Here is a 21,900-nt window from a genome sequence, read left to right on the forward strand (position 1 = left end):
GAGACAAGAAGACAAGGTTGAAAGTTGATGAAGCATTGTATTTGCTGCTGGTGTGACAAAGTTAAATGCACCTTAAATGCACTGTGTTAATTAACACAATTACAATAGTATAAAATCTCCTGACAGAGAGGGAAGCTCTTTCGTTAAATAGACTTTAATTAATTTAACTAGAATTTAATGATTGGTTAAAACAGTATGCCATAAGTTTATCATAAAGAAACATAACAGTACTAAAAACAAAAAAGGTACAACTGAATTCTGTAACTGGGCTTACACTTTTCCCACATTAAAAGACAGATATAAAATGTATAGGAATGCAAATTTGCATCATCCATATATGCACATCTGTTCTCCTGCCATCTTGCAACTCAAGATTCTTATCTCCCATCCGCCACCAGTCCTTTCAATAGTCTCTCTCTGTTAGCTGTTGGTGTGCAGGTCCCTCTGGATCTTCTCTGTGGCCTCAGCCATAAGCTGGCAGGCTCTCTTGTGTTTAGACCAGTGCTTCACCTGACATTCTCTGTGGAAAAACAATAAGATGAACAAGACTTTATATCAGCCACGTCCTCCTGCTCCTGGGTGATTCAAGCCATGTGGGAAATGTTATCCCTCAAGCATTGTTTTGGTTCTGTGACTGTATCTCAACCCAGTTGGAAGTGCCTGGAATACCTCCACAAGCAGGTAGAGCTGTAATTGGGTCTTAAAAGTAAGGCCCGAGCCCGACAAGTACATTTTGATTGACAGCTTTTTAAAAGCCTGAACCCGTTAACAGCTCGACATTATTCAAATGTGCGCACAAACACAGCTCTTTTGCCTTTTGTTGAGAATGAGTCATTTAACATAATTTATTCATGACTAACGTAGGCTAGGCCACTTGGAAGTTGGAACAAAGAAATAAAACGAGTCCTCCCCGTCGGGTCCCGTCGAGTTCGGGCAAAGATCTTCAGCTCTACAAGGAGGCATCCTAGTCAGATCCCCAAACCAACTCAACTGGCTTCTTTCAACCGGAGGGAGCAGTGGTTCAACTCTGAGCTCTATCCAGATGTCGGCACAGGAAATTTAATTCGGCAGCTTATACTGTATCCACAATATAATTTTTTCAGTCATTACCCAAAGCTCATGATCACAGGTGAGGGTTGGAAAGTGCATCAAGCTTTGCTCAGCTCCCTCTTCACCACGACAGTCCGGAACAGCGTCCACATTACTTACTTATATCTATGTATGTCTTACCTGTGACAATACCATTCTCCCTGACATCGAGAGCATCTCTTTGTAGCCTCTTTCCCACAGGATCCACACTTTGGCTTCTCAGGGAGTAAACTCTCCATCACATCCAAATTGTACATCTTAGCCAACCTGGTAAAACAATCTCAATAATAATCACAGAGGAATTGGATGAAGGAGATTTATCTGTGTCTTAGACTTGTGTTTTCAGTATTACCTCTGTGCCTGCAGCCTCAGGTCACTTTCAGATGGGCTGAAAGTTTCTTTGACTTGATACTTTGCTATTGCCTTCCACCTCCCAGAATTCTCTCTCACAATGTGGTTCCACATTTCTGGGATCTATACATAAAGCAAAGCTGAGAGTAAATGCACAGGGGACATAGTTAGGCATAGATATATTTGTGCATGTGTGAGAATTTTAGGACAGGTACACACCTGTTCTAAAATAAGTTCCTTTTTTGGAGGGGCAGGGTCTGTAACGGCCAGATGAGCCAGGTAACGCTGAAGCTCCACCAGGTTTGGCAGCTGATCAATCAACACCTCTGTCAAGAAACCCCGGATCTGTGGCACATGAACGATAAGCCCACAAATAATACAGCAGCAACAAAAACAACTTCTTTAGAATGTTCTACAGTGAGTTAGGCAGAATGCATAAGTAAGAAAAAAAAAAGTGATTACAGGAGGATGCACACGGCTCTCTGGTTATATCATTAATGCAACAGGAAGAGGATGAGAAAGCATATAATAGGAGGAAACATCTTAGTCAAAACAACCCTTGGAAACTGAATCTGTGTTTTAACGAGCGAGGACGTCAGATATGATGTTGGAGGACAATGATCTGGCACTCATGCACTTCTTAAGCTTCAGTTTACAGCTAATGTACAGTAGCTCCTTGGATTTAGGAGGAGTTAATTGATACAGTTCAAAGTCATTGATTAACTAAAATAACGCAAGCAGCACAGCACAAGTAGCATGGTCCTACCAGACAGAGAGTCTGGCCACTCTCCATAGGCCTATGTCACGCAACAATTGAAGACCGGAAGAAGGTCTCTGAGTGGGGATACGGCTCTTCCGGTTAACTTTTTACAATGGTGGAGCCTGATAGATACTGCTGGACCAAGTCTCTCCGCAACCTGCCTGAAATCACCTACGACGATGTGGTTGGGACTGTAAATGAACACTCTCAAAGTAAAAAACATTTTGAAAACGGCAAAAAAGGCAAAAGGTACAAGACCATGTACAGAAACCATCAGGGACTTCAATGGTAGAAGCTTGCTCTAGCTGTTCGCGGTTTCGCGGGTACGGGAAACGTTTCTAACAGCAAGTTGGACCAATCAGAGATGTTGCTGTTACGCTTAGGATTGTGGGTAGACGGTAGTGTAGTTTTTCTCCATAAGATCGCGAATAAAATATGTTTTTCTTAAAACAAGGTTGATTTCATACAGACTTCTAGGTTCTACAGGAGCAAAAACTTTCGTTTCACAACCTCGTAGCTCGTGGTCAGTCTACCTCAGATGGTTTAGACATTATGGCTGATAATCTAAATCCTTATGGAGAAAGGGACTGTTGACCGGAAGTTCTGATTCCCTACTCCGCGTTCTGGAAGTGTGACAGTGGCCTATTGACAAGTGTTAACTTCCTTGAAGACGGGTACTCTGTTGAAGTTTAAAACTATTGGATCGGCCCAGAGCCACTCTGGATCTGCCATAACCAATCGCTAACGTTTGGTCGTGACGTCGGCTTAGCATCGCTAGCGTTCGCCTTAGCCAACTACTTCACCACTAACGGAGCGAGCTGGAAAATCAAACTTCTCCCGAACCCCGTGGGGAGAGGGCCACAACATCATGGCCACCAACAAAACTCAGCAAAGATGGTTCTTGCTCGGGCTTTAACTCCTGGATATTCGGCAGCGTTGCCACAACGGACCGAATGGCTTCGCTCGCATCTTTCTCCGCCGCCATTACGGAACTGTAACTCAAACTAGCGCACGAACCTCAACGTCATCGTTCTCAGCCACTCCCTCTGTTCAAGAATATACCGCAAACCTAGACGACGTACTGAAGGAAAATGAAAATTGAGCGGAAGTACGTAGGAGGGCGGAGCCAGGCTACAGCACAAGAACATAAAGAAATGAAAATTGCTGTCAGATGCAAAGAGTCAGTTAACATTGTATTCACAGTATACCCTTAGAAGCTGGTTCTTGTTGAAGTTGTTGAAGTCATATTTCCTTTGGCAGTCTTCCTTCAGCAGCAGATTGTAAAGGGAAATCCAGACCTGACCATCCAGTTTTGTCATCTTTAAACGGTCCTCAACAGGAATCTCCTGCCATCTGCCATTTATGTACTTTTCTACCTCACCTTCAGTGGGAGACAAAGAGTATGCAATTTAATGATGGTCACGTATTAGGCAAAATGTTCCATGCACAAATTTAAGGACAAATTTAATATGCAAGAAGTGGGATATACCTTCTTTACAGCGACTCCAAGGGCAGCAGTCAATCAGCTGAACCAGCACGCAAGGCATGTTATGGGTGCACAGCATGCGATTAATAACACTGATACTGTAAAGAAAAAAATAGCATTCTGTCAGCTGTAGATATGAAAGGATTGGTAAATTAACACATTGAAAGAAAACTAATCTGCAACTAATTTACTATTTTTTTTAAATTTTTATATATGATTGTAAATTTAATATATTTGGGGTTTAGACTGTTGGTCAGACAAAACGAGCAATTAGAAGTTTTGTTTATCTTTGTTTTGAGAAATCCCAATTTTTTTTACAACTGTCTCATGTAACAACATGTTAAATACATTTAAAAAAAAATATCAATAATGATAGTTGTTGCAGCATAAGTCAGCTGCACTCTTAGTATCTAAAAACATAAATAATGTAATGGTTTAGCTCGATGTGTAAATGCCTATAAGAATGGGAAGATTTCTCAGATTCTCTTCTGTAAGCTTCTAATCCCTAGACTTAATTGATGGTCCAGACACATTGGCGTACCTCTCGGTGTGATCAGTGATGTAGCGCAGCACTGAGAGAGCCTTCAGGGAGATTTCAAACTCCAGTGCAGCATTCTGCATCTGCAACTCCTTCACCAAGTGAAAAAGAATGCGTGACTAATCAGTTTAAGTAAAGAAGGACTCCTCTGCAGTAGTTTAAACAATAAAACCAACAAAGCACCATAAATCTCAGCTCTCAGTACCTCTATAGAGGAACCAACTGCTTTCCCTGTCAGGTTGTGTTGGTCAGTTGTTGCACCCTCCCTGATCGCTTTGCTGGCCAGCAGGGTGAGTTTGCGGTGGCAGTAATCAACCAAGTCAAGAACAGAGTCGTCAGCTGCCTCACATGAATCCTGCAAAATATACACACACCTCTTTCAACATGTCACATACAGCTTAATTTATAACAATATTTATGGAGATAAAGAGTCTAAACTGCCTTGCCATGTGATCACATACATGCTTTAACACATAAAATATGGTGCAGATGAGTACAATGTAGGGGTATGTATTTGTGGACACACTGACCTTATGATACATGATCGTTTCAAGTAGGTTTATGACCGTGGCTTCATGGTGGATCTACAGTAAGAAGGAGCCATTAAAATACACACCAAATCAAGTGTGAGCGCTGCAAGCTGATCATCATTTTACATCTCATTTTACACTCACCACCATGTAGAGATGAAATGTGTTGTTGGGATTAAAGTCCTGCAGCTGACATAAAATGGGGAACACTTTGTGCTTCCACACCTCGACAAGGATCATTTCATGGACCAGAACAGGTATCTAGAGAGGGGGAGGAGAGAGAAAAAAGATACTGTAGACAAAAGCTTGTTCTAATGTGTTCATCATGCTATCGTAATTTTAAGCAATATAAACAAGTAGAAAAGATTTTTTTTTCTTAGATTTTTGCAGGACTTCTCTAAATGCCACCGACATTTCCACATGCAGAGAGGTAGCAGTCACCTTTCCAAATGACACCAGGAGCTCCTTGATGAACTCATCGTGCATGGCAGAAGCATTTAGTATCGCTTGCATGTTAAGTTTCTCAATGTACTCATGCTGTCTGAACCACCTGTCAACACACAAAGACATAATCACACATGAAGAAAAAGCGTTTAGGCTTTATGAACTATTTTATAAAACGTGCAGAATTCTTAGGTCGCCTGGCCAGCGGCAGGTCTGCTTACAAGTCAAAACTAACATGGACAAGCTGTCCGGATATGGCCAATAGATGCGAACGGTGTCCGACTATGGACACAGTTACGATAGCGGTCTTGCTAACGTTAGCATAGATGCAGGTTTTTAGCTGGTTAACGTTAATCTTACCTCTCTGAGCCCACTTCTTTGAGAGAGAACGTTTCCAGACTTTGAACAAACCCTTCTGCTTCGACAGGCAGAATTACAGACGTGTCCATTTCGTCAAAGGAACGACCGGTACTCAACAAGCTATCAAGTAAAACAAGAAAAATAACGTCACTCTTCAGTAAGTTGTTTTGGAGTTAACTAGCTAGTGTTAGCGATACCCTTGGTTTTTCTGTGGTTGTCATGGTGACTGCAAACCAAGCACACCCAAAGCGCAGTTCCTCTCTGCCGCCAGAGAGGGGCGGTATACCTTAAAAAAAATCAAAAAACAGCTAGATAGAGTATGAAAAACTATAAAATCAGCAATGATGGAGGACGTATCCAGAGCATAAAGAGCGATTCATCCATGATCCAGAGCTGCAGTTCCACACTGTAAAACGAATCCATTATAAGTATTACTAGCTAAATGTACTTATGTACTTCGAGTAACAAATGTAAAAGCACTCACTGTATAAGGGGCATTTTTACCGTTTAATAAAGTACTTGGTAATTTAATCTATAACAATGTATCATATTCTATAAGTTTATATTTTTAAATCTTGATTTGTAAAGCAACTATAGTAACTATAGCAATCAAATGTAGTGGTGTAAATTCCTCTGAATTGATGACATGATATACACTACGTTGTATCTTACACTAAACACTACTTATATTGCTGCACACTATACATACTATACATGCTATTTGTTTCCAAATATTTTTGTATAGTTTCTATTTTAGTTGTTGTAGCTCTGTTATATATTTCTGTTACTTTCTGTATATGTATCTGTATTTATTTCTGTTGTTTCTGTTTTACTGCTGCAACAACCAATCAATACAGGTGTATCTTATCTTACACATCAGTGCAGTGGTAAAGAAAAATGTATGTTTCTTATTTTAGTTTCAAAGTTAAGATTTTTTTTCCACAGTCTGATAACATGAAATCTTCTGTATCCACTTGTTTCAGTTCTTCAATCTGACGCTATTTATTTATGGCTAGAAAATGACATAAAATGTAAAATCAATCTAGATGTGTTTAAAAAAAAAAAAAAAAAAACATTTTATACACTGGGATTTAAGAAACCATCACATTGGTGTTTTCTCGTTTATTAATCACAAATTCTCTTTTGGACATTATTAATAAATATCTCCTTCCTCACTTGACCCAAACAGACACGTATGCTAATTCCTGACAAGGACATTTGTTTAAAAAAAACATCAACACTAATCTAACATAAAAATGACAAAAAATGACTTCACTTTCACTGTTATTTCAAGAAAGGTCTTCCTGTCACTGAAGGCATCTTTGGTTGAGGCTTCTCTGTATCTTTCACTCTGTTTTCAGTTCATGTCACTTCCAGCACACCACGATGTTGGGATCATTTTCCAAACGTTCGTCCAGCTCCTGGTAACTGATCCCTGTAAGATTACAACATTGTAAGCAGACTTGTTTTCTACAATTATGTATTAGTTATACTGTACTTTAACAAACAGAAAGAGCTTTTAAAACCTGCCTGTTTTGCAGCAGATCTCATCGTAACTATGACAACCGGTATAGAGTCGCGGCAGCCTGCTCCTCTCGTCACGGATCACCTTCACCGGATATTTCTGCAGCCGTCTAATAAGAGACTTCATCAGTCCAAATTGGATCAGCCTCCTGAAAGGAAACACATGACACGACCCGCATGTAAATAAATGTCACTCTGGCCTGACTTTTCAAGAGTCATGACGTCTTTTTAGGAACTGATAAAGACCTCTCGTCAACCCTTTGAAGCTGCTGCGAGTAGCGAGAACAAAGGTCTCGGACTGTGGTTCCTGGACTCAGACCACAGTACAGCTGGAACACATCCCTCAGACTGGCACGCTTCTGACCTGGCAGACAATATCAGATGTCAGAAAATAAAGGAAAAAAACAACACTTGTGTTCAACAATCATCAACCTTATTTACCCTGTTTAGTGACGTAGCTGAGGCACTCATCCTGTATGGACTTGTCGTCGATGAGGCTCTGGACTTTGGGGGTAGTGCAGTAAACATTGCTGTACTGGAAGGAGGTAAAAAGGCACAAGACGATCACCGAACTGAACAAACCCTCAAATAGTTATGACAGAGTTAATGATTAAAGGTGAAAATGATGAGTATGAGAAAAAAAAAAAGAAGTCATGTTTTGAGATTTTAATACTCTCAAACAGGTGAGAACGTCAAATGAAAGATGTGGATGACATAAAGTTATAAGTTTTCACCAATGACGACTTTTTTTCATATAATAAGACTTTATTATGAAATATTCTGACTTTTTTTTCTCGTAGTATTTTGATTTTATTCTGGAAATCACAGTGGCTTTAATATCAAAAGTAGTACCACCATACCTGGAAAATTGACACCAAGGTCACAACTCCATAATACCTGTGAAGGAAAAAGAGGATTTCAGTATCTCTCTTTGGTTTCTTTTGGAAACAAAGTCTTACAACATTAACGACTATCAGCACTGATAAACAGGATAGTGGTTTGTCATGACGTGGTGGTGTGGGTCAACCCCCGGGCTTACTGTGCATAGAAAACAATGGATGAGGGTGTTTAAACACATGTCAGCTGCTGCTGGTGTGTGTTGCCCTCTTTTCACTGAAATGTACTTACAACAGATTCTGCACCGCGATGCGAACAAGATTCAGCTCTACATCAGCTTCAGCAGAGATTTTCTGGATGTGTCTAAATCCATCAATATAGGGCAGGATCTGCAGTAAACAACATACAGTAGAACATTATTGGCTTGTACTAAACTCCATGACCGGAATTGCTGGATTAATAAGATCTATATACACTACAACAGGATCTTGCAAGTCTGTTCATTATTACAGCAATAATACATTATTGTACCAATAAATGGCACCTTCTCATATGAATAGATATTATTATATAGTTTATATCACTTCATGCACAGCTGATAACAGGCCTTTAATAACTAACCTTTCTCCTCTTCTTCGAATTTTGGCACATATCTTATCAGAAGGTCCCTCGATATCAGTCACAAGGCCTACCTGTTGAGTGGTGAGATCCCACTGAGATTTGATAAAATGGTCTTTGCACTGGGTGAAGACTGGCACATCATACTCCTGGACAATTGGGGGGTCCTTTCGCAGCTGGATCAGCTTTAGATGGATGGTGTTGGACTCGTCTAAAAAAGAAACACAGAACAGAAAAGAGACTAGATTAAAAAAAGAAATAGAACAACTATTGTTGCATACCATACCTAAATGTGGTTTTCAAATGCCAAGCCATGAACTTTAGTGCTCAATACTTTCCCTAAAGAAGGATTATTTATTGTTTCAAGCAAGAACCTTCATTTCTACTAATCAGTTTTAGAAAAGTGGTCTAATAAGATACTTAGTTTGTTAGATACCACAGCTCTTAAAATAAACAGCTAGAAAATTATGTTTATGAGTATTGCAAAACTTGTAAACTGTAACAACTGATTGATAAATCAATCAATCTTTGCAGTTCTACTTGGAATATATACACAGTAAAATATAAAATGATATACCTATGGGTAAAGTGCAGGCTCCTGTGGCATTAAGTTCTTCCAACAAGGTGGACATAATGGGTAAAAGTTTCTGCTTGCTCTCCTCATTGGATATGAAGCCACTCTCCAGCTGCAACACAACGAGGTAAAAAACATTTACGATCATCTCTGAGATGTCTTATTACTGAAAACTTTCCATTAATGCAAACACATGTGACAAGTTCAGATGCGAAAATGCATCATTCACTACCTCTAGAGTTGTGAGGTACCCAGACAGCTTCTTGACAATCGGCTCAAGGGCACATGTGTTGGTTTGGGCATCACAAACAAGGCCGAGGTTAAACAGGAGGGCATTCCTGCTGTACTTTTTATGCTCAATGCACACAGGACATCCAATTAATTTTTTTCCCATGGCAGTGCTAAAAATAAAATAAAAAGAACACAGATACTGAAAATGAAAATGAGCAACATAAGCATAAACAATAATAATAATAATAATAATAATAACAATAATAATAGATTGCTTTTCACAAGACCCTTACAGAGTTAAAAAAAAAAAAGAAAGAAAAATAACACACTTAAAATATACACACATTAATCATTAAAAGCAGTTCTAAAAAGGGGAAAGGGGATCTCAAGGAGCAAACAAATCAATTAATTATGGCAAGGAGAGAAAACACATTAGATTACATACACTGTTATCAATTTGTTTTGCAGTTCTGGCTTGGTGATGATATAAACCTGAACTGTGTCAAAGAGCTCCCGGGAAATGTATTCCTCTGGGACCTGTCAGGAGAGGACATGGGGGACACTGTATGAGGAAACTCATCCTATAAGATACACTAAGAAGATTATGTACTTTACACTTTCAAGGTCAATACCACACAAATATGTAGAGGGATTAAATACCCGCTTTCCATTAATACAGATCAATTAATCCAATTTTAGATCCATGACACATACAAGCAAACACATAGAGTGCAAAGACTCTGCCAGGGCAATCGGTGACTCTGGAACTATTTACCAGGATGTATGGCAACTTCTGATACTATTTTGAAAAAGTGTTTCATATACTTATACAATGAGAAACAGCATATATATACACTGCAATGTACTTTATGTTTCTGATACCAAACTATACTATAACTTTACTACCATAATAAGGATAATTATGCCATGTTGGTAGTGATCATGGTGATTCATAACACACTTAGCTAGCTATATACACACTTACCTGATATGTTATCTTTGGACCCAGGGTGGGATGAAACTCACTGAAAAATATACACTCTATTCGAGTGGCCATGCCCATCTTAGACCTTTTTTATCAGGGCAACCTTACCCCAGATACTTTACCAAATGTTCAGTTTAACAAACCGTGTCAGATTCAGATGACAGCCTCCTGTGTGTGTGGTTGCCCCGACTCAACTGTTATTTAGCATCTGAAGCTAGCTTCCCGTTGTAACGTTGAAAAACAAGTTAACATTAGTGGCCTGGGTAAACATTTAACGTTGGCAGGTCTAACGTCTGGACGACGTGTTATCACTGTACTTTGAAAACAATGCTGGCAACCTAATAGCAAAGTATCCAACAACTCTCCAATATTCGGCATACTCATGAACAACAGAATTATGGAACAACAATACTGATACCTTCACGAGCTCCTCGTAATTTACTAAAACACATTACAGACACAATACATACTACGGAGACAGTGGATGATGATGATGATGATGATGATTAGTCTTTTTTTTTAACAAACAATATAATATAAAACAATAGCTTTTTCCCAGACATCTTTGGTGGATCTCCAGTTGCGTTATTTTATAGAAAAAAAAGTGTCTTTCAGATTGATTAAAGTTAATACATAACGTATACTCCATAATCCAACACACTATGTTACGATTTACATTATCTCGTCTAATACAACGTAACATATATCAAAACCCTCTGGGATTTTAGTGCTAATCACTATTTTGCTGGGTTTCGGGGTCTCCATGTTAAAAAAAATCACATATTCTACAGTCATTAAATGCAACACTGTTCACCAGGGTCAGTGCTGCGCAGGTACGTCGCATGTGGAGACGTTTTTGGCTTTCCATACGTCAACAGTTTGGAAAGGTTTGCTGCGCCATGTGAGCGCATTTGAGTAGCGTGCCATCCATAGACAGTATGGTGCCATCCGGCTACAGAACATAATATATGTCCATTTAGGGCGATACAATCGAAAGTAACCTAGAATTTGAAGTGTACCAGGACAACAGTATACAGTAAGGATGCAGCGAGAACAGCTGATGGCTACCCAAATTAAGTTCCTCTAAATCTAAACGATTAATGATGTAAAGGAGGTTTGTTTAGATTAATCATGTGGAGAAGATCTCTGAGCGCAGGCTACAGATGCTTTGGCTGCAGGAGTGTTGGACCAAAGGTAACTAAAAGTCAAATTGATTTTTGTTGTTTTCAAGGAGTCCTCTTGGTACAGTAGATGATGCTAACTGTTTTAGTTTTTTTTAAACTTGTTGCACTAGACATACACACAAAGGGAAGAGTATGACATTAAAGAGAAATGATCACCAATAGAGCTTGATTAATGATCAATTAAAAACCTACTAAACTTTGAGTGCAAGTAAGTCAATTCTTCGTAGCAACTTGACAACTGAACTTTCAAGCCAGTGCACACATAAACAGAGTGATCATGCTTTTATTTATTTATTGAGCAATTTATTGGTTGATGTGCATTTACATTTGAGTGGATTTAAGATCTGTATTAATATATTGCAAGTTGTCTTACTGAATATGGGTCTGGCAGTGGCAGCACAGTTTGAAATTGTTTCTGGACAAAAACTAAGATTTAATTTAATCTTCAGAATGGACAAACCTGGGTAAAACCCAGACCCACCATTTGCATACAGTACACAAGGGACATATTTTTAGAATCACCTCTCAGTATCATGTAGTCTTGTACTGAATTGCATTAGATTGTGAAGGTATATCTAATAATCTCACATAACTCATTTGATCTGAAACTTTTAAATTTGACTCCTCAGCATTACTTAAATGGTGATTGGGATTCCCTTCCGAGGGGAAGTCACAAGGGAAAGTCAACAAGTGCCTGTGGAATGTTATTTAGAAACTCTCTGTGATCTTTTAGGGACTTTGGGGCTCCCATGCAGTGCATTCATGCAGCGCTCCAGCGTTACCAACAGGAGGTATCACAGCACTTGAAGCGGTCAATTTATGGAAGAGACACTTTGCAGAGAGAGGTGTGACGGAGCCAGACAACTCTAGCCATTACATCATTGCTTATCTGTTTGGGGCTAAAACTGTGAGTGGAAATGTGCTGAGCTCATTGCCTGACATAATGTTGGAATATCCACATTCACATTTAACAGCATCCTTCCTGTTCTTACATTCTGTTTCTTTATCCAGCTAGAAAGTCTTGATCAGAGGAGATTAACAGAGTTTCTCAGCCCAGAAAAAACAGAGCAGATGTGGAAGCTCTGCTCTAGACGCCTATCCAGGTATAAAGTTTCTACATACATCTCTGTATAAATATGCATTCTGATGTTTGTTTTTTACTGAGAATACTCATAAATGTTTGTTTGGTGCAGAATGCCTGTGCAGTATGTGATTGAGGAGTGGGACTTCAGAGATCTGACACTGAAGATGAGACCTCCTGTGTTCATACCAAGACCTGAAACCGAGGTTTGACAGAAGAAGAACATGCCACACATACGTACAACGTACCATGAAATTCCAATGATCAATCATACATGACCAGAGCAGTGTTTTCTCTGTGGCGGTGCAGGAGTTGGTTGAACTCGTGCTCATTGATCTGGAGATGAAGCTGGGGACTGGAGCCGGTGCAGACGCCCAGCATACATGCTTGGAAGTGGGATGTGGCTCTGGTGCCATTTCTCTTAGTCTGCTGAAGAGTCTGCCTCAGGTGAGGTTTGTGTTTATTGTATGAAATAGATTTTTAGCCACACTAGCGGCAAGTGCCTAGGAATAGCAGTGTCCATCAGTCTACCACTTTGATTCAGGCTGAAATATCTCAAAAACGTTTGGATGGATTACCATGAATTTTGGTACAGAAGTTCATATTCCCAATATGATAAAGCCTGCTGACATAGGTGGTCCCCTGAATTTTCCTCTAGCGCCACCACCAGGTCAAAGTTTTCACTTTTCACTATTGTAATCTACATGGTATTCATGGTCCCCAGATGACGTAGCCTAATGAGTTTGGTGTTCCTGACTTTTTGTCTAGTGACACCATGAGGTTTACATTTGTGGTTTGGTGTGAAAAAAACTATTCAATGGATTGCCGTTAAATTAGGTGCAGACATTAATGTTCTCTTCAGGATGAATTTGAATAACTTTGGTTTTCCCCTGACATTTCATCTGGTGCTAAATACCTTCAAAACTAATGACATTCCCATCAGCCTCAGCTGTACTTTGTATCTAGCTATGGCAAGCAACTATCCTACTCTCCAAGACCTGTAAACAGTCTTTATTGGTTAAAATCTGTAGAGTTCCCCTTTTAACTTTTAGCATGGCTGTTGACTCTTAAACTTGAGAATTATGCTTCTTGCAGTGAGGGCAGTCTGGGTGGTGTGGACGGTCTCAATGAACTTCTGGTTTTTCTTACTAATTCCGGTCAAAGCGGCTCCAAGAATGGACCTCCTCTCTTCTGTAGTCTTGCTTTGTTTTTGGGGATTAGTCTACTTTTTTATATGCACTTCCGGGTCCTGTAGCAAGCCAATCATTGCAATGTGGTTTACGTTGTTACAAAATCTTGGAGGTGCACGGCTCAGCGCTCAGACTTCCGGCAGAGGGTAACAGGTTGTTTTGGTAACAGCTGATGATGGCCATGTGTCAATTTTGACATTTTAAAGACTAAATGATTCATTGCTTAATAGAGCAGTTTAATAGAATAACAGAAAATAATTTGTAACAGCTGTAGAATAGATACACATACCTTAAAGTAAAAGGTCTTCATAGTCAAATATAGGGCTGTGCAATTAATCAAATGTAATCATGATTATGATTTTGGCTCCCAATGATCACAAAAACAGAATAATCGATAAAATCAGTTATTTAGCTCATTACGTTTTGCAAGTAAACTGAAAAAATAAAGTTTAAATAGGAAAAGTATTTAGGCAAATTTCACAGTTGTATGTGTTTTTTTACTGTTGATTTATTTCACTTTTCCCACTAATTGCAACATCTTTCCAGAAGTCAGCGAGTAATCATGTTAAATTATCGTGATTTCAATATTGACCGAAATAATCGTGATTATATATTTTTTCCATAATCGAGCAGCCCTAGTAAAATACTATTGTCTTCACATCACAAACCACATATTGTCAACATACATTATACTATCCTGTCATAAGGTTTGCTATGTCTGTTGATTTTTCTTTCTCCAATGTTAACATATCGTAAAGTTCTGATCCAGACAAAAAGATAATTTTCCCTAAGGTAGTTGTATTCAAACAGTAAACAGCACTTTTATTGCTGTTTTTGTTTTTCTTTCACTAGCTCAAAGCCATTGCCCTGGATCAAAGCCAGGATGCAGTGGATTTAACAGGGGAGAATGCGTTAAGGTAATTGTAATACCACACGTAAGCAAGTTGTAAATGTCCTTTTGTTGTGGTTAATGTATTTTTTTAATTGGGGGCGTGTAGACTAATGCATAAAGTCTGATGAAGGATCTTTCTCTGCAGGTTGGGGCTTCAGGACCGATTACAGATTCATCATATAGATGTAATGAAAGGTAAGGGAAAGCAAAGCATTGTACTTATTAAAAAACACAGCTAAACATACTGCTGATAAAAAAAAGTTTGAATTTGTGTTTTGTCAGATGCAGAAACTCTGTTGAGGCTCTGTAGTGATGTCTCAGCTTTGGTCAGTAACCCCCCGTACCTGTTCTCAGAGGATATGACAACGTTGGAACCTGAAATATTTCAGTGACTAAAACACATTCAGCTTCTCTCAATTCATTTGGTTAGATGCTAGACTGCATTTCGTCGTCTCAGTACCTGTACTCTGTGCATGCAAAATGTTGAATCTAATCTAGCGTAGCCTACTGCCTAAGACAGATAGCGGTAACTACAGAGAAGCTGAAGTTGAGAAAAAAGGATTTAAAGTTTTCATGATAACTGTGTAACAGATGGATGTGTTTGTATTTGATAATATGACTTAACCACATCACATCATGGATTTCACTAGAGCTGAGATGGCATTCACTGCTACTTTGCTAAGTTATTTTAGCAGGCTAACTGTTTTTATTCTCCATTAGCAGACCTAGCTACTACCTTTATTTATGTTGGATACAAAACTAAATTACTAAATTAATCTTAGATTACTTAATCAATATTAATATGTTTCAATTTCAGAAAACTAAATTTAGCTTTAGCCAAGGCTAGCCATGGCTATTTCACTTTTAGCGTGATTTGGCTGCTTAGCTGTGTGTAGTATTTTGTTGTTCTGCGTTTTGTTGTAACTGCAAATTTAACTTTACGTACTGTGTCCTTTTTAAATTATACATTTATGTGGCATAAATAAATTGTATGCTAAAACAGATATCAACAAGTCAGATTCTGGTCTTTTCTAAATTTTGACTAAACACATACTTCATTTTGGCTTTGTAGGCAGTACAGTGGATTTATGTGCTTTAAACCATTTCATCAACTGTTTATAAATGGGGTGTTTGAAACAAAGGCATAAGCTACTAATAACTTTAGAAGTCTTGACAAAAAATTATATTGTATGTACTAAATTTGTTTCAGAGTAACCAAAAATCTTTGAAAATGCATAAAATGTATAAAACAAATTTGCATAACTGCATCAGCTGTCCTTAGTTTTTTTTTTTTAAATGTGACATCAAATGGAGGTATTGAGTTTTGGATTACTGTGTGTCCAGATTTGAAGACCACGCTGCTTTAGATGGAGGTAAAGATGGCCTAAAAGTGATCAAACAGATTTTGACTCTGGCTCCACAGATCCTGTCAAACCATGGGTAAGCAACCACACTACACACACTCACACACACTCACACACACACACACACACACACACACACACATACACACACACACACACACACACACCCCACACACACAACCCACTTGGGTTTAATTCCCAACAGCGGCAATGGCTTTTCACAAGAACAGCATGTTCGGAAAAGCATGTATCATGTTGCCTTTTTCATTAAGTAAAGCTTTTTAATAGGCTTCCAGTGAATACAGTTCGAGACATTAGCCATTGCTCTCATCTCAGGGTTGTTTTTGATAATTCTGTCCTGTTGATAATTAATTTTTTTATCAATTTTGTGTTCTTTTTCTGGTGAATTAAAGCTGTGTTTACTTGGAGGTGGACCCCAGACACCCCCTGCTCATTCAACGCTGGGTGGAGGCGAATGTGGAAGAGATGCATTATGTGGAGACACGACAGGACATCACAGGCAGGTCTGTCTAGAGAGCCTCTCAGTCTCTATGTCTCTCACTAAATCATTTTGTCATCATTTAACTGTAACTAAATGACTATATAACTAAGTGTTACCTTTTTTTGGCCCATCACATTTGATTAAAAGGCATACACTGTTCAAATCTAAACTTATTTACAAAATTAAGCTAGATACACCCCTGCTTTGTGCCCTGCTTTGTGATTCTTTTACATTTCAAATCCAAATTCAGAGTCTATTTGTTTTGGTTTCTTAGGCCACGGTTCTGCATCCTTCGTAAAGAGAAGTCAAACAAGGAACACAAGCTGGATTTGGATTGAGAAACTGAGATCCTATTACACTGGCTTTAGCCCATGTCGCCACGACCTCAGCTCCCCTACCCCCCCTGAGCCGCCCAGCACGCGCTCTCACTGATTGGACCACTCAAAATTGAGAATTTGCAGAAGCTCAAATCATTTTCATGTCACTGTTGCACTTTTAATCTGCTAACGTGTGTGATCGTATTTTCACACAATAGCAAATGTGTGCGAGATGGCTATAAAGCAGGCTCAAAGCTGAAGGTAATTACCGAGACTTTTCTTAGAACCCTCCCTCTCAGAATCTCACCCTCCTCCCAGGAAGCATTCAGTAGTTCTGTGAATCTGCTGATGAACAGTCCTCCCCTTCGCTTGTTCACTCGCTGACTCAGATGCAGGCTGTACGCATTGTTGAGCAAAAACACACAGACAGACACACACACACACACACACACACACACACACACACACACACACACACACACACACACACACACACACACACACAATGTGGCCTTTATTTCCTCACACACTTAAAGCTCAAAGGCCATAAAGTCTTTGTGTTTCAAAGGTGATTTGAAGTCCAAAATATTTCGTAACAACTGTACCCTGTGAGTAATACTGGCATTTTAAGAGAAATTGATTGAAAGGACAGCAAGTGAAACTCTAATTGGTTATTTTAATAGAAAAATGTACATATGTAAAAGGTAGAAAAAATGTTTTACTGAGAAAAATAAAAAGGCGCAAAAGATGTCTCAATGGAATCAGTGTACTTCTTAGGAACAGTATGTACATCCAGAACTGATGAGGTTAAAACAGACATCGACAATTTCCACATCCGTCGGGAAATAAGTGATTACAGTACTGATGGTTGCTCACAAGTCGTCTTTTTCTTCACCACCCAGGCCTCGACAAAGTAAGTCTGAAACCAGGCACATCAGTATTAACTGAATTTGTACATTTTTCGTCAGCATGCTTGTGACTGGCCTCCAACTGCTGGAGCAGCCATGTCATTTACAGGCACAAAGGACCTGTTTGACAGTTTTTTTCCTTTAAGTCATAATGATGGACTTGAGAGACCCCTCACACCTTGAAGGGATAGTTCTGTATGTAACGCAGCAGAGGCCTCGGGAGTGGTAGCTGGTCGGGGCAGTCAGAGTGCCTGTTAATGACCAGGCGTGTGAGGTGCTGTAAGGAGGGGAGACCCTGGGGCTTGTACACAGGCCGCTTTAGTTTTAACACCACAGATGTCTCCTGAATTGTCTGCTGAGAGGGTTTTGAAGGGGCCTCCTCCACCACCTTACCCTCCTCTGCTTTCCTCTCTGGTCCCATGTAGTGCTGCACCAGGCTGGGCACGTTGGGGAATGACGACAGGCTGGGCCGGGCTGGGGAGCTGGAGTCAAGCAAAAACTGTGCGCCGTTGTACTGGATCCGTATACTGGTGGGGCCACGTGCAGTCCTGACCGAGAGGGTCAGCATGTACAGAGGGTGGCTGCTGTCTCGTACCAAAAAAGCTCCTTCAGATGCCTCTTGAAGTGCAGCATGGGCCTGAGCTGCAGTTACAGCTCCCCAGTACCATTCTAAACACACAGATTCCTAAATATTAGTTACTCTGAACAGTATAAACAGTCTTTTTTACGGTCCTTTACGTTGCTTGATTTTACAGTTAACAGTCCGAAATTAAGTCATTTTAAAAAATCTCTTAGAACAAAAGATAAAATGTGCCAAACTGCCAAAAACACTCTTATTTGTGGCTGTAAATGTGAAACAGTTTCAATGCTGTACCTGAATTTTCCAGATAGCAGAAGTTGCTGGCAATCGCCCGCAGGTCCTTTGTAGGGTCCCATAGCGGAGGGGTGCTTTGAAGGCAAGGAGTAGGAGGTACAGTTCCTGCCCGCATGCCCCGTGGGGCTTCAGTGGATGGAGCTGCGGGCAGAGGAGCTCTGGCACTGGAAATAAGATGGAAAATATGTTAAAACACACACACACAACAAAACAGTTACAGTAGGCATTCCTCTTCCATATTAGTTTTTCTCACTCGATCAGGCACATTTACTGAAACAAATTTACAATTGTCAAAACTCTAAGTACAATCCTCACACCATGTGGTACATTCAGCACACCACTATGTGACTTGCAAAAGGTGATTACTCAATCAAAAGAATTAACTTGTTTCAAATGTAAATTAATCCATCAATTAATACACCATTGCCATCCAAACAAAAGCTTCATTTATCATTGCTTTGACCAAGACAGTCAAAATGAAAAGACATCTTGTCAATGAACAGTGGATTCTCAAAGTGTAAAAGAAATTACCCACTATGTAATATTGCCCAGTTGCTAACATTGTATATTGAGGCAGCTGAATAGTATTGATGTCAGCCATGGCACGCTATACTTTCAACAAAACATGTATTTCTCATTTTATGTACACACCAGCCAACTGCAAATATATAAAATATATGTACGCTTGTACAAAAAAGAAAACGGGCAGGCTCTTGCCCCTGTCTGTCTCCTACATGCCCCATATTCCACAGCTGTAACATTCAGTCTTAGTCTTGCAGTATAAATGTGTTTGAGAAGTGATTGGTTATGAGTTTAAACTAAAAGATTGGACAGCATTTGCGTTTGATGCTCTAATTTGTGAGGAAATTGAATTGTTCCCCGTTTAGCCTAAATTTATCCATCTGACAACTTTAACAACAATACCACATAACTTATGTATCTTATATGTGACAGGTTATTGGGATTGTTGGTTGCTCTTTTTAGCATGTACACAATGAACATGTGTATAGTTGCATTTCAGAGTAATATGATTCAATAGTAAACTAATGCAAACTAATGCTTATTTAGTACATTTTGTGCCAAAGCGATTATAAATGAGTATAGTCATGTGAACAACTGACCTAATGTTCATATAAATAGTCATATAGGCTTGTTTGACAAAGTCGTACTTGTGATTTTAGAATCACCTTTTTATTTAATTCTGATTTTGTGACATATTTTGTGTTTACTTGAGTTTTGTCTGTTATTGATGGCAATCTTTGTCAGGACACTCAGCCTTTCTTGGTTAAATAAAGGGTTAAATAAAAAAAAGTAGGCTGTATAATTAGGCTACTACTATTACTAGCCTATAAAGAAATTTCTGAGTTTTTATAATTAACAGGCCTTTACATTTGGAATTGGTAGACTTGAGTAAGAGGCAATCGGAAAAAACCTATGTATAGGCTAATTAGCACTCTTATTTAAACACTTTAGATATGACTTAACGCTACTAAAGAGTAGCTACGTTACTTCTACAGATTTAGATAAACTAGTTGTTATATGTTCATACAGACAATAAAAGAGAAAACGCAGAAACAAAGAAAAGTCGACTCACCCTGGTAAACAAAGAATCATGTTATTACTTGAATCCTCAGGACTAAGATCCGATCAGTAGGCTATTTCTTCTTCAGAAAATAACGAAAGCATATAGAAACTGAGCTGTCTTTAAAAAAAAAAAAAAAGACGAGAAAATAAGCTTTAACATTGGTAAGATATGACTATAAAAGAGCTCCGTGTACCCAGGAAGGCTCTGGTCCTGTAGTTTATGAACACTGGATTTAAACAATCAGTTGAAAATGTAGGCTAAAAACGGAATTTAACATAACATTCTCCGTAGCAGCGGGTTGGAGTGTGTTGTCACCAGAATGGGATCCAAATGTGCGAAGGACAGAGTGTAAAGGCTTGGCTTTTAAAAATTACCGTTTCCTAGAAGTCTATTCTGAGAACAGCACCGGCGGCTCTGACGTCACACTGGCCGCACCAACTAGGCTACCATTCCGCTCCAACCGCTGCCGGTTGTCTCGCTCTGCGCCAGGCAGCTTTAGCAGTTTTTGCTGGTAAAAGCAAAGAGTTTTTTTTAACGTTTATTTCTCAGGATAACACCGTGCCGAGCCCCGTAATTTTTTCGGCTTATGTTTCGAGACTTATCTCTCTCTCCCGTTTTTACCCACCGGCTCCTGCCTTCGCTGAACTGGCTCAAGCTCCCAGGAATCGCGCGGCAGCTTCTCCCTATTCGCTTTCCAGGAATAATTGCAGGGTTTGACTCCGCCCCGCCGGGCGGCCCTGACAGAGCCTTCTTTCTGGGAATTCACCGCCTCAACATTAAAGATAATAGGAATGCGCACAGGCTGTTTCCAGTAATATAGATTCCCCTCGATCCTGGTGGAAAAACACGGCCAGAGGGTTTCTCGGAGTAGCCTAATTAGGCTCGAGAAAGCAAGTTGTTACTGTGACAAACTATAAAACGGGTTAACTCGAATGTTGGACCAGAGAAAAAGCCATTTTGCTCACGGTTTGTTCCACATTCTAACCATGTTTTTTTTTTTTTATAGGCTTGGATGAGGCTTGATTTGTTAACCCATGTGTTTCCAATAGATGTCTGAGGTTGAGAATGTAAATATATATTTATGCTCAATAATCTCTTCTGTCTTTATAGAGAATATATCAAGTATTTCCACATCAGCTCAATATTTTGTACTCAAACCTACTATTCAGGCCAAATAAGGGCTGCTGAATAATGGGCTAGCCTGATGCTGGAGCATCACACAAAAGTGTTTTAAGTTCTCAAAATGTTTATTCCAACAAAAGTCTGAGCCATCTCCCTCTCTCTCTCACGCACACACACACACACACACACACACACACACACACACACACACACACACACACACACACACACACACACACACACACACACACACACACACACACACAAGTGGTAGGAAACAAAGCAAGACATAAAACTATTCTGTAGCCAGAAGAGCCTGCTCATCCCGACATCTCAACCTTTTCTAAGAAATCCTGATCCATGTCCTTTTTTTCCAAGAAGTCTTGTGGACTTTTATCTATCCCTGCTGGATGCAGTTGAACAAATATGGTTTTTTTAGGTTCAGGACGAAATAAAGTACACCACAATTATTTGTGTAACCCTTATTTTATTTTATTGTAATAATTATTCTGTAACCAGATTTTCTCTTTTGCTAAACCTGACCAAACTGGCAG

The 21,900-nt window shown here is 39.4% G+C and overlaps 4 protein-coding genes across 5 annotated transcripts; 1 reads left to right on the forward strand and 3 right to left on the reverse strand.

Annotated features, from left to right (window-relative positions):
* Window positions 1-17: 17 nt before the first annotated feature.
* zmynd10 (zinc finger, MYND-type containing 10) lies at window positions 18-5,966 on the reverse strand. Its single transcript, XM_039797420.1, has 12 exons — window positions 5,559-5,966; window positions 5,196-5,304; window positions 4,899-5,015; window positions 4,755-4,808; window positions 4,430-4,579; window positions 4,228-4,316; window positions 3,690-3,784; window positions 3,409-3,581; window positions 1,660-1,785; window positions 1,442-1,563; window positions 1,231-1,356; window positions 18-520 (listed from the first exon to the last, which is right to left on the reverse strand). The coding sequence occupies exons 1-12, from the start codon at window positions 5,645-5,647 to the stop codon at window positions 421-423; spliced, it is 1,350 nt and encodes a 449-aa protein (XP_039653354.1). The 5' UTR covers window positions 5,648-5,966; the 3' UTR covers window positions 18-420.
* A 682-nt stretch (window positions 5,967-6,648) lies between these two features.
* On the reverse strand, window positions 6,649-10,764 carry nprl2 (NPR2 like, GATOR1 complex subunit). Of its 2 annotated transcripts, XM_039797421.1 has the most exons (11): window positions 10,328-10,761; window positions 9,788-9,879; window positions 9,344-9,512; window positions 9,115-9,223; window positions 8,612-8,748; window positions 8,211-8,308; window positions 7,943-7,979; window positions 7,524-7,617; window positions 7,329-7,446; window positions 7,089-7,231; window positions 6,649-6,993 (listed from the first exon to the last, which is right to left on the reverse strand). In XM_039797421.1, the coding sequence occupies exons 1-11, from the start codon at window positions 10,403-10,405 to the stop codon at window positions 6,926-6,928; spliced, it is 1,143 nt and encodes a 380-aa protein (XP_039653355.1). In that variant the 5' UTR covers window positions 10,406-10,761; the 3' UTR covers window positions 6,649-6,925. The 2 variants fall into 2 exon arrangements, with proteins under 2 accessions (XP_039653355.1, XP_039653357.1); XM_039797423.1 differs by lacking the exon at window positions 6,649-6,993 and having other exon boundaries at window positions 7,090-7,231; window positions 7,329-7,441; window positions 10,328-10,764.
* A 422-nt stretch (window positions 10,765-11,186) lies between these two features.
* On the forward strand, window positions 11,187-17,609 carry hemk1 (HemK methyltransferase family member 1). The gene is made up of 11 exons (XM_039797440.1): window positions 11,187-11,521; window positions 12,245-12,418; window positions 12,523-12,614; window positions 12,705-12,798; window positions 12,902-13,039; window positions 14,635-14,699; window positions 14,820-14,869; window positions 14,957-15,062; window positions 16,019-16,114; window positions 16,452-16,562; window positions 16,815-17,609. Exons 1-11 carry the CDS (start codon window positions 11,459-11,461, stop codon window positions 16,876-16,878), a joined length of 1,053 nt encoding a protein of 350 aa, XP_039653374.1. The 5' UTR covers window positions 11,187-11,458; the 3' UTR covers window positions 16,879-17,609.
* Window positions 17,514-20,880, reverse strand: cish (cytokine inducible SH2-containing protein). Its single transcript, XM_039797442.1, has 3 exons — window positions 20,234-20,880; window positions 18,640-18,803; window positions 17,514-18,434 (listed from the first exon to the last, which is right to left on the reverse strand). The coding sequence occupies exons 1-3, from the start codon at window positions 20,251-20,253 to the stop codon at window positions 17,938-17,940; spliced, it is 681 nt and encodes a 226-aa protein (XP_039653376.1). The 5' UTR covers window positions 20,254-20,880; the 3' UTR covers window positions 17,514-17,937.
* Window positions 20,881-21,900: the final 1,020 nt, after the last annotated feature.

The sequence above is a fragment of the Perca fluviatilis genome, chromosome 4 (assembly GCF_010015445.1).
Source record: "Perca fluviatilis chromosome 4, GENO_Pfluv_1.0, whole genome shotgun sequence".
Classification (NCBI taxonomy): Eukaryota; Metazoa; Chordata; class Actinopteri; order Perciformes; family Percidae; genus Perca; species Perca fluviatilis.

Excerpts from the sequence above, each read along its gene's own strand:
- zmynd10 (XM_039797420.1), bottom strand. The coding sequence starts at position 5,647 with ATGGACACGTCTGTAATTCTGCCTGTCGAAGCAGAAGGGTTTGTTCAA. Across the intron at positions 3,785-4,227 it reads ATCACTGATCACACCGAGAG|TATCAGTGTTATTAATCGCA; the intron begins GTACGCCAATGT and ends TTTTCTTTACAG. Across the intron at positions 1,564-1,659 it reads AGGAACTTATTTTAGAACAG|ATCCCAGAAATGTGGAACCA; the intron begins GTGTGTACCTGT and ends CTTTATGTATAG.
- nprl2 (XM_039797421.1), bottom strand. The coding sequence starts at position 10,405 with ATGGGCATGGCCACTCGAATAGAGTGTATATTTTTCAGTGAGTTTCAT. Across the intron at positions 9,513-9,787 it reads CAAAACAAATTGATAACAGT|CACTGCCATGGGAAAAAAAT; the intron begins GTATGTAATCTA and ends TTTTATTTTTAG. Across the intron at positions 6,994-7,088 it reads TGAGATCTGCTGCAAAACAG|GGATCAGTTACCAGGAGCTG; the intron begins GCAGGTTTTAAA and ends GTAATCTTACAG.
- cish (XM_039797442.1), bottom strand. The coding sequence starts at position 20,253 with ATGATTCTTTGTTTACCAGG. Across the intron at positions 18,804-20,233 it reads ATGATTCTTTGTTTACCAGG|TGCCAGAGCTCCTCTGCCCG; the intron begins GTGAGTCGACTT and ends TCTTATTTCCAG. Across the intron at positions 18,435-18,639 it reads CTGCTATCTGGAAAATTCAG|AATGGTACTGGGGAGCTGTA; the intron begins GTACAGCATTGA and ends CTGTGTGTTTAG.
- hemk1 (XM_039797440.1), top strand. The coding sequence starts at position 11,459 with ATGTGGAGAAGATCTCTGAGCGCAGGCTACAGATGCTTTGGCTGCAGG. Across the intron at positions 11,522-12,244 it reads GCAGGAGTGTTGGACCAAAG|GGACTTTGGGGCTCCCATGC; the intron begins GTAACTAAAAGT and ends GTGATCTTTTAG. Across the intron at positions 12,419-12,522 it reads ATCTGTTTGGGGCTAAAACT|CTAGAAAGTCTTGATCAGAG; the intron begins GTGAGTGGAAAT and ends TTCTTTATCCAG.